The sequence below is a fragment of the Pleurodeles waltl genome, chromosome 10 (genome assembly GCF_031143425.1).
Source record: "Pleurodeles waltl isolate 20211129_DDA chromosome 10, aPleWal1.hap1.20221129, whole genome shotgun sequence".
Lineage (NCBI taxonomy): Eukaryota > Metazoa > Chordata > Amphibia > Caudata > Salamandridae > Pleurodeles > Pleurodeles waltl.
In genome coordinates, this window is record NC_090449.1 from 770895526 (window position 1) to 770912900 (window position 17375).

The 17375-nt window shown below is 44.2% G+C and overlaps 1 protein-coding gene across 12 annotated transcripts in view; it reads right to left on the reverse strand.

Moving 5' to 3' along the window:
• The window catches only part of KIAA1217 (KIAA1217 ortholog), a 1319791-nt gene that overhangs the window by 137376 nt on the left and 1165040 nt on the right, over nt 1–17375 (reverse strand). For all 12 annotated transcript variants that reach the window (XM_069211370.1, XM_069211371.1, XM_069211380.1 and 9 more), the window contains one exon: nt 7346–7521. In XM_069211370.1, coding sequence (XP_069067471.1) covers nt 7346–7521 — 176 coding nt within the window. The remainder of the gene's footprint in view (nt 1–7345; nt 7522–17375) is intronic.

Below are 17375 nucleotides of genomic sequence, written 5' to 3' on the forward strand. Positions count from 1 at the left end.
AAAAGAACCTTAAAAGAACATCTGGGTGAAGCCCCAGAAGTTTGGAAAAGATTGGAGAAATTTTAGAAAAAAGCTCCATAAAGTGACCGACTCGACGCGGAAATTCTAGCCGGCTTGCCTCAACCGCGACCCGGCCTGACTTCGTGGTTCGTCCCGGTCAAGAAAAACATCCGAAAAAAAGACTAAGTCCGAACGTAAAAAGTTGACCGGGACCTTCCAGCCATCGTATCCGAGAAGGGCTCCACGGACGTCGGATCAAGATCCAGGTTTACCCCGGTCGAAGGATTTTCATCTCGAAAAAACGACTAAGTCCGAAGGTAGAAATCACCACCGAGGAAACCGACTTCGCGTATCCGGACAAGGGCTCCAGGAGGTCGGATCCAACTGGCAGGTTCGTCCCGGTGAAGAAAAACTTCAAAATAAAGACTAAGTCAGAAGGTAACTTTTTAACCGAGGCTTCCCGCGACCTGTATCCGAGCAGGGCTCCATCGCGGTCGGCCTGAAAGTTTGACCTTGTCCCGGTCCTGGTGCAACCAGATGACCCAATTGGCGCTTTTTGTTTCTATGCGCTAGAAAATAATAATACTTTAAAAATTCATATCTCCGGTTCCCCTGAACCGATTTTAATCGTTTTTGTGTCATTTTAAAGATAAAAATATAAGCTATTTTTATAAATTGGTTTTGGATTTTTAAACTGTTTCCTGTGTTTTATTTAAATACTGTTTTGTGATATTTGAATGCTTTACACTTTGTCTCCTAAGTTAAGCCTTGACGCTCGATGCCAAGCTACCAAGGGTAGAGCTGGGATTAATTTACTGAGACCTAACTGTACTTTTGTGGAGGTTTGTGGCTTGTTGCTAGGTGTAGGTACCTACCTGCCCTATCAATAACCCATTTTCCAACATATAGGTTGAGAGGTCTGAGATCCAGAATTGGTCTTAATGAGCTGTCTTTCTTTGGAATGAGGAGGTATAGGGAATAGACTCCTAACCCTTGCTGTGATAGGGGAACAGGTTCTATAGCCCCTTTGAGAAGAAGGGATTGTACCTCTTCCTTTAAGAGAGTGAGATGGGCGTGCAAAAGTTTGTGAGTGCGTGGGGGAATATTTGGTGGAATGGAAATTAGTTCTAGACAGTAACCATGTGGGATAATTGACATAGCCCATTGATCCATGGTGATATTGGACCACTGGGGATATAAATGGGGTTGTCTTCCCCCTACTGGAGAAATGTGGGCTGGTGGAAGGTGTAGCCAGTCACTGGCAGAACCTCTAGAGGTGGTCGAAGGTGGAAGGCTCAGTAGATGTTGTCTTGAAGCCTCCCCTAAATTGTGGGGGACGAAAAGTTCCCCTTTTTGGTGTAGGAAATAAGGTCCCCATGGCCTTTCCTGTCTTTGAGTCTTTTTTCTGTTTCTCTATAGTGGTGTCAACCTGCTGCCCAAATAAATGTTCTTTGTCAAAAGGATTATTAAACATCGCCTGTTGCATTTCTGGCTTAAACCCAGAGCATCTTAACCAAGCATGTCTCCTAATAATAACGCTAGCATTAATGCCCCCTGCAGCTGTATCAGCAGCATCAGTGGCACACCTAATGGCCTTTTCTGAAATAGTTTGGCCCTCTGAAACTATCTCCTGTCCCCTTTTAAGGTGTTCTTCTAGGAGATACTCGAGAGGGTCTTCCATCTCGTCCCAGTGGGCCCTATCATATCGTGCTAGGAGAGCTTTGGAATTGGCAATATCTAATTTTTTACTTACCTTATCAGATGGAGGTGTATGTCCTGTTTATTGACTGTTGGCACTCCTAAGTGCCACACTAGCCACAATGGAATCTGGAGGCAATTGCGACCTAATGTATGTAGGGTCTGTAGGAGCTGGCTTGTATTTTTTGTCAACTCTTGGAGTAATTATTCTAGATATGATAGGCTCTTTAAAAATGTCTGTAGCATATCTAAAAATGGCTGGTAGCATGGGAAGAAATTGACTTTCCTTGTGGATGTAAGTGAGAGTGTCAAATAGAAAATCTTCCTCAATTGGGTCAGAATGCACTTGGACATTGTGATAGGCAGCTGCCAGTGCTATTACCTGCTGATATGATGTTGTGTCTTCAGGAGGTGAAGGCCGTGCAGGATATAAATCAGGGTCAATTGGGAATATGGGATCTATATCATATAAATCCCAAGGGTCTATGTCCTGCGGAATGTCATCTATGTCATCTCCCTGAGGTGTTGGTGACCCTTTGGAGAGAATTGTGGCTCCACAATAAGTGTAGAAGATTGTGGGGGTGATGTATGAGTAAGAGAAAGTACAGGAGAGTGTGAAGGAGAAGGCCTAGGTTGTACTGGAGCCTTGTCTTTGGAGAGCTTCTTAGGTGGAGAAGCTGTGTCCAAAGTTTCCTGGAAAGTAAGTTTCCTCTTAATTGGAATTGGAGGAGAAGCAATAATGCAAACTGTTTGTGGATGTGGAGCTGGTGCTGGCGATCGTCCATTGTTTCAAGAATAGGCTCCACTGTTAAGTCCAAGGGAAGACTTGAGTCTTTTGAAGGATGGACTTTCGATTCCGAAACTTTCAGAGCCTTTTGTCTGATAGAAGCCTTCGACTCCGAATCAGAGGTAGATGGTTTTTTGATTGGAACCGAAACACTCAGGTCGGGGGTTCGACTTGATCCAGAGGCTGAATGAGGCATTGAGCCAGAGCTTGATGCCGAAGACGTTTTAGTCTTGGCTATTTTCGGTGGCGAGCCAGAAGGTGGGGAATCCAAATTTAATTTTCGGATCCGACCATGGCCCGAAGGCAGAGGTAGACCAATGACCGTTTTATGTAGCTTCTTTAAAGTCTTTTCAGGGGGGGCTCTGGGTAGTACTCACAGGTTGTGCTGAGGTAAGATGCTGGCTTTGGATGTCCAATTGAACATCCAAGTCTGATTCTCCAATGGAAAAAGCCTCTTCTTGGTGAATCTCCTCCTGTACATGCTTTTCCCGAAGATATCAGCGATGTCGTTTGGCATCTTCGATGACATCTCCAACTGACATGCTCTCCAGTCTCTTATGGTCTTCTTGGAGCGGAAATAATGACAGGCGTCACAGGTTTCTTCCTTGTGGTCTGGGGACAAGCAGAGATTACACACCTGGTGATGATCGATGTGCGGGAATTTCAAATGGCATCGAGGATAAAATCAAAATGGAGCACGTTTCACTTGCCCTGCATTTCTCGACATCTCGCGGAGTAATAGGCCCGAGACAGGAGGTGGCGCCCCGAAGGGCGGTTACCCAAACCCTAAGCAGAAATTTGCTTAGAAAGCATTAGATAGAGAATATGTGATCGAAATACAATACCTTCACTGATAGAAAGATGGAAAGTAGAGTTTGGAATAGACCTAGCCGAGGAACACCGAAGCAAGAGGAATACATGTCTGAACCCGACAGCAGAGAGAAAACAATCTAACAAAGGACTCAATGCCCATGCGCACTATCACAGAGAGGAGGAGTCACTCAAATTTGTGACTCTGAAACATTCTTCAAAGAAAAACAACTTGTAACACTCCGAGCCCAACACTAGATGGCGGACTTATGCAAAGCATGTGTATCTACAGCCACACATGCCATCAAACAAACCTTTAGGGGCATGGTCCTCCTCAAGCTCCTCTCCTGTGTGGATCATGAAATCTGCACAGGAATCCTCAGTCCTTGGTCTACTTCAGCAGGCCAGAGGGTCTTCCAAATCCGGCAGTAAAAGAATAGATACTCTTACAGTCTTTAACCATCAGATCAAAGGCCACAGGCTGAGTGAACTCTACATACTTTATTAAAGGAGTTGCAAGGCAAATTTACCAAGCCAAACAAGGCCACCGAGCGTGGCCTTGCCTGTTTTGATAAATCTAGAGTAACACAGCGCAAATTACTGTATTGTGTCACACTGCCCTGGGAAGGCGTTCCATGGGTGGAATGTGGTTGTTTCCACGCACCCACCCATGGATTTTGGTGCATTCCTAGAATTACCATTACTAGTAGACTTGGAAATGCGTCAAAAATCTACACCTCCCCCAGGTGAGGCTTAACAAGGAGAAATATCTTAATTTGTGCTTGTTACTTCCTCTTTCTAAGTGCGCTGCCTTCTGCAGCACTCATAGAAAGAGTAATATGCCTCAGATAATTGTTTGTGTACAGGAAGGTGTCCTTTCCTGAACAAAAACAATCCTGCTTACAGCACAGGCACCCTTGCACCATAGTGCAAGGGTGCCTGCATTGGTGCTAGGCAAACCATTGTGCGCCGTAACGTGTTAAGTATGGTGCATTACTACCCTTTCCCCGTCACGCAGAGCAGCAAGTTGACTTGCTGTGCTGCGTGATATAATGATAAATAAGCCCACAAGTATTTACTATGTGCATGGGATGTGAAAATCGGACCTGAGGACACTAATTGTGAGGGAGAGCATGTGAGGGTGTCACACTGTTTACTGAGGCAAATTCAGTTTGTCACCAAAACCCCCATAAGCACACAACCACCAAGGTGAGAAGACCTCATCTCTAAGGAGAACTCTCAGCAGCAGCTCCTCTACTCAGCAAGGTATGCTTTAGACAGCTCATAGTCTCTAGAAGTCTCAATTTCAAAAATACTTTAGATTCCTAAGCGTGATTGAAAAGCCTGCCAGTGAATCTCTGAGAGGGGAGAAAACATCCAACCAATAGGCAAAGTAGTTGCGCTGTGTGTGCAAACCACTTCTTCTGGCTATCGGTGTGTGATTTCGCCCACACCACCAGACTACAAGAAACAATGACAACCTACTCCTATTCTATTTTTTTTACCACCAAGACTGAGTCCCTGTTATCTAACAGTGCCCACTCTATGTCAAGGCCAGTCAGAACCCTGGAGCTTAAAGAATGGATTACCTACTAACCCAGGAACCTTCCCTACTGAACATCTGCAATAAGACATGTGCCCTAATAGCTCAAGAGCTCTGTGGAGCACATCATCTTTCCCGCCCCAGCCTAGCTTCAACTGGGGAGGTACACCTGTATACAGTGGGTTGCCTTCAATCCACCGGCCACCCACACAGTTAAGATTGAAATTGCCATTCTATGGAAGGCAAGGCTAATGCACATAATGCCACGCAACTTAAGTTGTGCAAGGAGAAACTTCAAAAAGTGTACTAGTAAATTATTTAATACAGCAGAGGATTGTGCCGTTGCATCTGTGCAAAATATTGAAACGCAAAGTAGGTCACAATGGGCAGATAAGTGTGCCCAGTGAATGCTAACAAAACACATTTTGAATGGCAAAATGCAACGTGATGCTGAACTAAGTGAATTAAAAGTAAGCGAGAAGGCACGGCTGCTGCAGTGAGTGCACCCCAGTGTTCACAAATGTGTTGTGTTCGAACATCCACTTTGGTGGCAGCAGGTGAATCGGTTTCTTTGAGAAAGAGCCAGAGGAGAAGACTTTAACTCTTCACCATTATAGGCTCCTTCTAAGAGGCAAGAACAGAAATGTCCATACCTTGCACCAGGTATGATACAGAGATTTGGTAGTTATTGGTTTGATCACTTGGTAGGGGAAAGAAAACATTAGAGGTATCTAACTGTAAAATCCAACTGTTGCAGCACATGAAGAGTGAGAATCTATCATTTAAAAATATAAAGCTTAAAAGTTCTGTGATACTCTTGCTACCTTTCAAAGCGTTGGCAGGCACACATTTCAAACAGCATTGTCAAGTGGAGCGGCCCTTGGGTAAGGGTCCAAGATTCAACTTGGGAGCTACTTCTGCAGTGCTCCACTCAATATCACACCACTGGTTATTAGAGACTAAGACCCATATTTATACTTTTTTAGCGCTGCATTTGTGTCAATTTTTGACGCAAAAGCGGCGCAAACTTCCAAAATACAATTATATTTTGTAAGGTTGCGCAGCTTTTGCGTAAAAAAATGACGCAAATGCGGTGCTAGAAAAGTATCAATATGGGCTTAGATTCTTAGACTCTTACCCATTCCTTGAATCACCACTCTCAAAGTGGACTTGGAATTCCAACCTCAAATAGGAGTAGAAGCTAGCACAATCAATGTCACTCGCCACAACAGCCGGAAAATACTTGGACTCAAGAGGCCATAACCAATTATACAAAAAATATCCCTGATTAAGTATTCAGGATTGTGCCACTTCATGCTAAATTATGTGGCAAGGGTTTCAGCTTCAGTAGTTTTGATACCAATATCGGTGCTGGAGTGCGAGTCAGTATTTTTTGTTGCCTAGTCTTACCCACTTGAAATCATGCCTTGAGCTACAATATCTTTTTGTGGCTCTTATCCCCTCGATGACCATCTGCACAATTTGAGGCAATACTCAGTCTAGCTACCCCTAAAGAAATGACTGCACATTTGATAAAAAAATAATTCTCCGAAGAGTATTAAGTTTCCTGTAGCTCATTGTCATTCCTTCAGGACTTTCATGCAAGCTGATGATCACATGTTTGAGTCCTACTAAGATGGTTTAGTTTTCTTGAAGTATTGAGAAGGACAGCAGAGATGGAAAATGGCAGGAGGAAGTAGGAAAGAATGGGAACAAGGTTGAGGACTGAAGACTGTAAATTGTGGATGCTGTCATCTTATCAAAGACGGTGTTGATGGAGGAAGAGCACAACGTGGATAGAAGAGTAAGGATGTGTTAATGCCTCTGCCTTTTTGATAGGATGGAAACAATCCAGTAGGTTTATTACAAAATGTACGAGCGTTTAGTCATGAAACTAGTGCTATAGGATGAGTGCCACAAAAGACTTTACATATGTGGCTTGACGTGGGTTGCAGTGTTCAATGATGTTGTAAAGTGTCTACTACTCTCTTGGCCAAAGCGGCAGAATTGCTATTTACAGCATGCAACAAATGAATTGGTATGCCATACAGCTCGCAACCAACGAGGGGTAACTATTACTATAATAATAGTAATAGATACAAGCGTGTGCACATTACCATTGGAACTAATGAATGTGGAAGAACACTTTTCATTACGATGGATTTGAATTGACCAATCAAACTCCTTCTTTGTACAGCTATGAGTGAACGTTCAATGAAACTAAGACAACACCTATTTAAAGTTTGAGATTGGACACTTCCTGTGTTAACAAGCATTGATAAAGGCTTTTATGCAGAGATGCATCTGCTTGGAGAGTCATAAAATTGGAGATTTTGAACCCGCAGAGTGCACAGGATGGTTCCCTTGTGGAATTTTATTTTTTATATTTTTGCATGAGGCCACTACCATGACAGATAAAAAATCATTCACACACATTTATGCACTTCTATCTTAGACATCAATAAGATCTGGATACATTAGAAATGGAAAAATGTTATTTTGCTTACCATATCCTCTTAACAAGAGTTTCCTCTTCGTGTAGATAGTTCTGCCTTTCCTGCTCCACCAGCACGCGCTGGCGCTGCACCGGATCCTCCAGCCTCTTGACTGCTTCAATCACTCGGCTATTGATTTCCATCTCTGTCTTCTTCATCATTGCCCTCAGCGTATCCTGGTTCTGCAGCTGTTACACAAAAGAAATCAACTTCAGTATTCACTGCCTGAAAACTGAAATGTGCTGCAGTCTGCAGAAGTTTGATAACATCCTTAAAAAAAAAAACAGCCATTGCAGCTTGTGTTCTTTCTTTACCCTGTAACATTTCATATATAGTGTTTTATGTGCATATAAAATGAGTACTGTCTGGAAAAGTTTTTCTTTTTCAATAGTGCAGGTGCTTTGTAACAACATATAGATGAATAACAGAGCCTGACATCACTATGTCCTAGTTGTCAGTGGAACTGCTTGTGTACAGGCATTGAAAAATTGCAAGTAATATTTCAACACCTCATCAGGGGTAGGTACGCGCTACATAAATGCAATCAATTATTAGATCTGGCGTTAGCCAAGCCCTTTTGACGCTAGTATACATAACATATTTATAGGGGCTTTTAACCAGCCCTCTTTATCTACTGGTCTGCTGTTGTCACACACATATTGGAACCTCCCACTACAGTGTACAGCATGGGGCAATGGGTTAGCCCACTTGAGCTTCTGGCGAACTTCACTGTGAGTGATGTTATTCTGAACATCCACACACAAAATAGTCCCATCACATGCCAGGGAATATTGGTCATGTGTGCTTTTTAAGACCAAACTTTTTTTTTCTAACTTGAGTATATTAATCTGCTCACATCTGTTTGCCAAAGACATGTACAGTAGTGGTGAGGGAGTTAAAAAAACAAAATTAGAAATGGTGACACTGCCGGTCATCTTTGACAGGACAATGGAGATAAACAACATTGCATTTGGTGACAAAGTCTGCTAGAACAGAGCAGCAGTGATAGTTTATGAAGCGACAGTAAGAAGCTTAATCAAGATGAATTTAAGCACATAAAATGATGTCCAAAAAATGTTTAGGAGAAGTAAAGTCTCATTCTGAACTTGGTGATACAAGCAGCGGGATGTTTGAGGAATCTGCTACACAAAATGAACGTTATGGCACGCCCTTCCTCTCCAGGCTGAATTCTTGTCACGACTAACCTACTATGGGCCACTGGCCCGGTATTTTGGAAGGTAATACCACACCCAGTAAATACCAGTAGCGCAGGCTGTGGTAATTACTGGGTGTGTTGCTACCAACCAATTCCTAGCTTTGCAGATCCAAAGAGACATAACATGCACTACTGGTGCTACCGCATGTGTTTCCTCTTTTGGACCACTTTCCTCAAAATGGGGGCACCTGTCTTCTCACCTTTTTTTGCGGCTCCTCAAGTGCCAAGATATGCTTATATATTTATTTAAACTAAAAAAAGACATACTGTATGTAAGAAGCTGGCTCTTTATATAGTATGCCAAAAATAGGTATGATGTGAAATAAGTCCAGGTACCACCTTGTAGCAGACAGGGCTCTTTAAAAAAAAAAAAATAAGAAAAAAAGAAATCTTAAGTGCTCAATTTGTGGTAGGGAAATGAAAGGGGAGCGTTAGACATTTGCTGCATAGACGCAGTCACGCAGTCAATAAATGAAACACGCACACACACAAACACTCAATATAGAGAGCTGCACCAATTTAGAAAAATAGCATATATTTGTTTAACACAAAGTAAGTACTTTTTAAGTTAGCAGTTTTGAAGTATACAGCACAACACCTGCATGGACCTCAATACGGTAATGTTATCCTATTGGGAAAGAAGCATGCACTGTATACGGCTATTAGGCAATGACTTACAGGACTGTTCTTCTGGAGTTAAGGTACATATGGGCAAGGTCCAAGGCAGTCCATACAGTTTGCTTTGGGAGGCACTGAAGCGTCCAGGTGCAGAGGTGCTTTACAGCGTTGGGTGTCCCATTCACTTTAATGGGAAACGGTCCAGAGGAAAAGAGACAGCAAGTGAGGACTGAGTGATAGTCCTGCTGAACACAAAGAGGGGGAGAGGGTCAAGTCTTGAGGGTCCTGGGCATGCAGGCATACCATCGGTCTACAGCACCATGGGCTAGATGGCGCATGTGCAGTGTGTCTTTGTCTGGAAGGGTCGTGTTGGGAAAACTGCTCGCAGTTCTTGGTTCCTGTATAAAAGAGGCTGTAAGTGGCAATTGGGGGACCAGCTTGGCTAAACCTAAAGTGGGGTTCAGCTCTGGAGGGTCTCGTGGGCACTGCTGACCCACTTCAACTCGACTGGGGGGTGGGGGCTCGTGCAGGAGTGCTTTTTGGTGTTGGATTTTCCACGGTCCAGGGCTCTCACTGTTCTTCTTGGGTGCCTGCAGGAGAGTAGCTCCACTACTCCATAGGAGATGCTGGTTGTTCCTTGAAGTGTTGGCAATCCTCCCAGGATTTTGGAGGCAGAGCAGCTGCTGGATAAGTTTACTTTGGCACAAATGTCAGGAACTGCAGACAGGCTGCTCCTCAGTTTTTGTCTTCACAGCTCTTCGGTGTCCTCCTTCTTAGATCAGTAAAATCTGAATTCCTATTGTCAGGAGGGCACCTAAATAATAAATTTAGGGGTGTGAATGGTAGTAGCCAATGGGCTACTAACCTTTGTGGTCACTGCACCCTCTATATGACCACTTCCTATGGGAATTGGGTATAACCTTGTCCCAGAGTCCCTAAATCTGCTATCACCAATAGGTCTGAATTTTCCTAGAGTGGGGCACATCAGGCAACTCACCTTAGGGGTGAGTCTGATCTGGGTTTACTCCACACCTCCCAGCATAGCTAATTTCCTGCCTGTCCTGGTGCGAAATGGGCCTCGTGGCACGGGGTGGCATCCTGTAAGCCTGAGGGGTGCTGGGGTCGCATATCAAAGATGGCAGAAATTTTGCCTTGGTATGCTAAATCACTAGCCACCTTGCTGGGGGAGGTGTGAACACCTTCCTCTGGAGCAGGCATTGTTTCTGGCCTCTGAGAGCAAGGGCTCCCACCTGAAGGGGGTACGAAACCCATTAGTGCTGGCAGGCTGAACTGTACCACTCAGCCAGCACAGTAAAGGACTAGTACCCTCTGGGTGCATGTATTAATAAATCGATCACTTGAATCAGTATGGGTTTATTGATATGAGGTGTTTGGTGTCAGACACTATAGGTTTCAGTGAAGGCATTATTTAGTTGGGAAACTCATTTTCACCAGTGCCCAGTACATAAAGATGGTTTCCCTCTTCCCTTGTAGTGTCTAAAAATTGATTTAGACATCACAGGTGCATATCTGCTCATGCAGATATATACTCACGTGTAGTACAATGCACCCTGCCTTATGCCTGTAAGGCCTGCTATTGGGATGACTTACGTATATTGCATGTAGTATTTGCAGGCTGTTCTCACTTTTGTCTGCACCATGTCACAGAGCTTGCAATGACAGTCTGTGAGTGAGGTGAGGAGTCCCTTACGATGGCACAGTACATGCTGCATCTCTTAGGGACCCTCTTAGTACCCATGCCCTAGGTACCAAGGATACCATTTACTGGGGACTTACAGAAGTCCTAAAGGTATTGCCAATTGAGGTACAATTGTACAGCTTTAGGGAGAGAGATCTGGCACTGGGGACCTGGTTAGCAGGAACCTAGTGCACTTCTATCAAACTTGCATCAAATACCAGGCAAAAAGTGGGGGTGACAATGTCAAAAAGGGGCACTTTCCTACCATATATATAAAGTATACTAATTTGCAATCCCCCTCCTCTTATACATAATAAAGAACCAAATAAAACAAGCATTTGCAAAGTACTGGTCTTGCATTTGCTTGACTTAGAACTATTAGCATTGTAAAGTCCTAACTGGACATTTATTGCCACAAAGTGAAAATGAAAAGTAATACAGTTTTCCATAAGCAAGCCGATTTAAAGCGCCACGCCATGAGTGTAAAGGGGCGCACAAAATGAAACAGAAGTTTGCTCGCAGGCAAATGTATTGCCAAATGTGCAGTAAGCTCACGCTGCGTAGGAAATAAAAATAAAAAGTAATCCAGAAAACATGGAGCCTCATATGTTTTCAGTAGTTGGTTGATGCGCTCAAGGAGGGCTAAACACCGGAAAAGGCATGACTTTCACAAATAAAATCAAGTGCTTTTTAAAAGGTAAGCCCACGAGCCAACAAAACTGATGGGTGGGCGTGGTTAAAAACCCACAGAGAGATTACAGCAGGCTTGAGCGGTTGCGCGCTCTACCCTAAAAAGAGACTTTGTATGTTATATATCTAGTATTTTATCATTTTGAGGGATACGAGCAAACATTGTTTCCAGTGAAATTGTCAGTGACGGCTAAAGGCAAAGGTTATAAATTTTGGCATGGTGATGATGTCTGAAACTTCATGAAAGTCAGCCTTGGTCCTCCTCAGTAGCAACAATGTAGCTTTAACTGCCAGGCCACGTCTCCTCCGAATAGAAGCAAAGGCAACCCCAAACCAGCATCACCCTTGTCTGGTCACCACAGTCATCCTATGGCACAGTGAGCAAGGGACTCGTGTCTGGGCATATGTTTTACACTTAGGGCATCTCACTAAGAAAATCATGGCTAGGAAGGCAGGTATCTGAACACACATCAGCTTCCTAAAGAAAACATTTTATTCAGATTCTTGAAGACAATTCAATTTGTTGTTTTGATATCCTATACAAAGGATCACTTAATATTAATTAAAAATGTCGGTTGCCCTTTGAGAATCCTCTTTTGAGGCTGGACAGGAATTCGGCAAGGAACATAAATATCAACTTTTCCAGTCACCTTCTGAGTTGATCAATGTTGTCTGTATGGGACCAACGGCAAGGGGGCCAGGAACAAAAAGACTCTTAGTATTTTCATAGGGACATCTTCCCTTATGGACTAGAAGATGAGCCAACTTATGATGCCATTCGCTAAAGAAGGAAAGGTGAATAATGTTTTTAATAGAGTCCTAAATAATGGAGATATAAGGATTCAGTTACATCTGGTGTTTAATACCAATGTTAGAATTCATTCTTAGGTCAAAGCCTACCAGACAAAACAACTGTTGGGATTGCTAACGACTTTTTGGGGACATTCTGAAAGCTTCCCTGGGAATGCATTCCACCGATTGCTTACCACTGGCTTTGTGTTTTGTAACTCACATTTGCTTGCTTTCTATTTGCTGCCTTTATTTGTTTTAGACTGTCCAGCTTGAGTTTGTCCTTCCCGTAGAACAAGTGCTCACTTTCTGTAAACAGGCCTTTTAATCTACCATGTTTTTATCTTGTCACATTTTCTGTGTATTCACAGACCGAGGTCAAATATCAGACTCTGTCTTCCAAGGGAGCCTGGAGTTTACTTTTCTTTTTCCAACTTGAAAGTGCAAGGATTTATGTGACAATCTTGTTGTGAAAAGAGAGGCCTTCTTCTGGCACACATCATAATTGAAACATCTGTAAAGTAACTGTACACATTTCATAAGAGGGAAAGTACAATGAAGCTAATTTTTTTGTGATTCCAAAGTGTGGTGGAAACAAATATTTTAATATGATCCAAAAAAGCAATACACTAAGGGCCAGATGTACACAGCTTTTTTCTTGTCGCAAATGACCCGATTCACAGAAAGCATTTTGCGATGCACAGACCCAATTTTGCGATTCGGTAATCTGTTTACCGAATCACAAAAAAGGGTTTGTGAGTCGCAATTAGGAAGGGATGTTCCCTTCCTAATTGCGAGTCGCAGACGTATGTATGATTGTTTTGTGACCATGAACGTGGTCACAAAACAATTGCAGTTAGCACCAATTTCAAACTGGTGTTAACCTATTCGCAAACGGGAAGGGGTCCCCACAGGACCCCTTTCCCTTTATGAATGGATGCAAAAATATTTTTTCAGAGGACCACTGCCTGCTCTGGAAAAATAAAAAGGACACTTTTAATTTTTTGTTTTTAAATGCATCCCATTTTCCCTTATGGAAAACGGGATGCATTTAAAAAACAAAACAAAAAAACACTGCTTTATTTAAAAGCTGTCACAGATAAGGTGGTCTGCTATCCCCAGCAGGCCACCATCCCTGTGAGTGTGCGGCCATTCCCAATGGGGTCGCGCATTGCGACCTACCTCATGAATATTAATTAGGGTGGTCATTCGTGACCCCATTGAGAATCGCAAACAGTGTCATCAACACTGTTGTGCATCAGGTTTTGCGACTCGCAAATTGCGAGTGACAAAATCTGATATTTGTACATGTGGCCCAAAGTGATGATCTTTCTACACTTGTTTCTACGCTGTAAACTTTTATCAGTAACTGTATGTCTGTACAAACATTATGGTCTTTTCAGCTGAAAATGTGTTGTCTTTAATGGAAGTGTGCTACCACATCATGCATACTCCACACTACGCCAGTCCACTTTACACCAATCCACTCTACACCAATCCACTCTACACCTCTCCACTCTCTAACACTCTACTCCACTCTATGCCCCTCTCTCTATGAGATGCCCCTCCAGTCTACAACATGCTACTTCACTTTATGACATGGCACTCCAATCTATGGAATGGTACTCCACTCTAAAACACTTTATGAAAGGCCACTCCATTCTACTCTGAAATGCCACTCTACACCACTCAACTGCTCTCCATACCATGACAATGTGCATCACAACAGTCAACAACACTCCACACCATGACCCTCCACTCTATGCAGCTCCACTCTATTCCACTGTATACAATGCTACAACTCTATTCAACTCTTTATGCCACTTTACTCTGACACACTACTCCACTATGACACTCCACAACACTCTATGCCGCTCTACGACAGAGTACTCCACATTACAACACTCAACTCCACTCTATGCCACTCCACTCTGTGACACTATGCCACTCTACTCCACCCATTCTACTCCCTCCATGACACGCTATGCCATTATACTTCACTCTATGCCGTTCCACTCTGACAAGCAACATCGCAACACTCTACAATATGCAACTCCCTCCACACCATTTTACTCCACTCTGACACTTTACTCCACACTGGCATTCCACAGTTTGACACACTACTCCACTCTATGCCCATCCACTCTATGCCCTTGAACACTACTCCCTACATGACACTCCATGCCACTCCTCTACAACACTCCACTTTATGCCACTCCATGACACTCCACAACACTATGACACTCCACGATACTCTATGCCACTCCATTTCATGACACACTACTCCCCTCCATGCACTTCCCTCTACAAAAGTCTACTTCATGCTACAACACTGTACTCCACTCTACATAACTCCCTCTAGGCCACTCTACTTCATTCTGTGCCCTCCCTCTACAACATTCTAATCCACTCTACACTTTAATACTCCACTCCACTATGGGACATCATACTCCACTCGATTCTACTCTACTACACTCTACTCCCTTCATGACACTCCACACCACTCAACACCACTCCACGATACTCCGTGCCACTCTATTCTATGACAGTCTACTCCACTCGATGCCACTCCTGTCTGACAATCTACACCAGTCTACACCACTGTACACAGCTCCCTGGACACCACTCCATGCCACTTTACTTCCATCTATGCCATTCTGCACCCCTCCACTCTATTCCCTTTCACTTTACTTCACTCCACTCTACTATACTCCCTTCATGACACTCCATTACACTCTCTTCCATTCTTAGACTCTCCACGGCACTCCACTGTCTTCTACACCACTTTGCCAATGCTTGTTATTTCTCATCACAAATATAGTTCTTCAATATACTCTGACATCGTCAATGGAGGACAAGCAATCTTCGTTGCATTCCTAGAGAAGAATATCTGCTACCGGGATTGGAGTGGCTCATCAGGCAGTCCCCAACGGGCTGGTCTGACAAGTCGGTGTGTGAGCTAGTTTTTTTTTGGACTGGTTGTGGGTAAAGCTCACCTTTTCAGTGCCTGAAACCTTCCAGTACAGGTTCTAACTAGTCAATCATCATTTCTGGTGGCTCTCTTCTATTACCCCCAATCCTACGTTTAAATGATGGAGGGAGAATGGTTTTGAGGCCTATTTCTTTATTACTATGAGGGAGCCTTTCGTGCACAGAAAGTCTGGATGACTGCAGGGTGTAAGTGGGTGGTCACTGGAATGGACGGTGCTTGAAAGACAGAAGAACAGAAAGAAATGATGGAGTACTTGAGTTAGATGATAAAGCTTTGGTAATTGAAAAAGAGAACATCAAACAGCATTAAATCTGATATAGATGGAAAAGTCACAGAAGTTTCTGCAAGTTTTTGTAAAAGCAGACTTGTGTCCTGTGTGGGTACCAGTGTGAGGTTACTGTAGGAAGCTGGCCTGTTGTGTGGTGGACACCTATGTTGTTGGCACATCATACCAGGTCCAGGCAATCTCTATTAGTGAATGAAGACAGTGTATAGGAAATCAGGGCTCTCTAGGGGTAGCAGTGGACAAGCAGCCAAGACTTATCTAGGAGGAGTGCACAGCTCTTGCAATACCACAGCAGTCACACAGTAACTTATCACACCTGAAAGGAACCAAACAGTGTTGCAAAAATAAAGGTACTTTTCTTGTAGAAAATAGTTAGGGGCCTAGTGAAGGGCCAACCCGTTACCAAAATAGTGGAATACGAAGTGCAAACCCTCACCCAAGGATTTGGAGTAGTTATAGGGGAGCTGGGAGAGATGAGAACCTTAGTGACCCCTAGCGACCAGGAAAGCAGAGGTAAGTACCTGGTCTTCCCAAGAACTAACAAGAAGACTTGGACATGGGACTTTGCAAGAACAGGACCAGACTAGAGGAACCCAAAGGTGGATTCTGGAAGTAGAGGACCTGAAAAAGAAGGGGACAGAGTCCAGTCCACGATAGAATGTCCGACGGGGTAGGAGCCAGTACCCACCCTTTTGTGGACGAAGAACCAGGTCGACGGGGAAATATGAAGATCAGCTGTGGAGTCCAGGAGCTGGATAAGAGTTCTTGGAGTCATGCACATGATGTCCATATGTCGGTTGTTGGGTCGCAGTGGGTCAGGAGGACTACCAACAAGCCTTGGCAAATGCAAAAGGAAGCAAAAGAAGAGTTGCAAGGATAAAGAGGACCAGGAAGGTCCAGGGGACTGGACCCTGGGAGGGGAGTCCAGGCTAACCCTCAGCAGTCGGAAGAGCTAGGAGAAGCAGTTGCAGCCACCACAGGCATCCCACTGGCAACAGGCACAGTAAGTTGCAGTAAGGCCCAATCAGCACACCTGGAGAGGAGTCCCAAGTCACTGGAGCAGCCGAGAGGAGAATGTCTGGGGGCCGGGGCTATCTGCAGCCTCAAGATTCCTTGGAGCAGGAGACAACAAGCCTTGGCTGCTGCAAGAGTTGTGGTGCACAGAGGTACTTTCCTGCAGGGAGAGGCAAGGGCTTGCTGTCTCCCACAATGGACAAAGGGCAGAGAGGACTGTGTTGCAGGATCCACACGGTTACAGAGGAGAGCAGTCTTTACCTTAGGTGCCTGCAGATGCAGAGGAGTGACTTCTTCACTCCAAGGGAGAATCCTTGTTACTTCTTGGTGCATATTACTTCTTTCTGACCCCAGAGAATGCATGCTCACCCATGGGGTGGTGATATGGACAGGGGAGTGATCACTCCCCTTTCATTTGTGTGCTTTCGAGCCAGAGCAGAGACTGGGCATCCCTGGACTGGTGCAAACCGGTTTAGACAGGGAGTGCACCAAATGTGCCCTTCAAACCAAACCAGTGGCTTGGGGAGGCTACCTCTCCCCAGCCTTGTAACACCTATTTCTAAGGGAAACAGTATTGCCTCCTGCTCCCACAGGAAATCCTTTGTTCTGTCTCCCCCTGCCTGAGCTGATCTAGAAGCTGCAGGGCAGAAACCTGTCTGAGGAGTGGCAGCAGTGCAGGCTGCCCGTAAACCCTGAGAGACTGGTAGGAGCAATACTGGTAGTCCTCTAAGGAGCCCC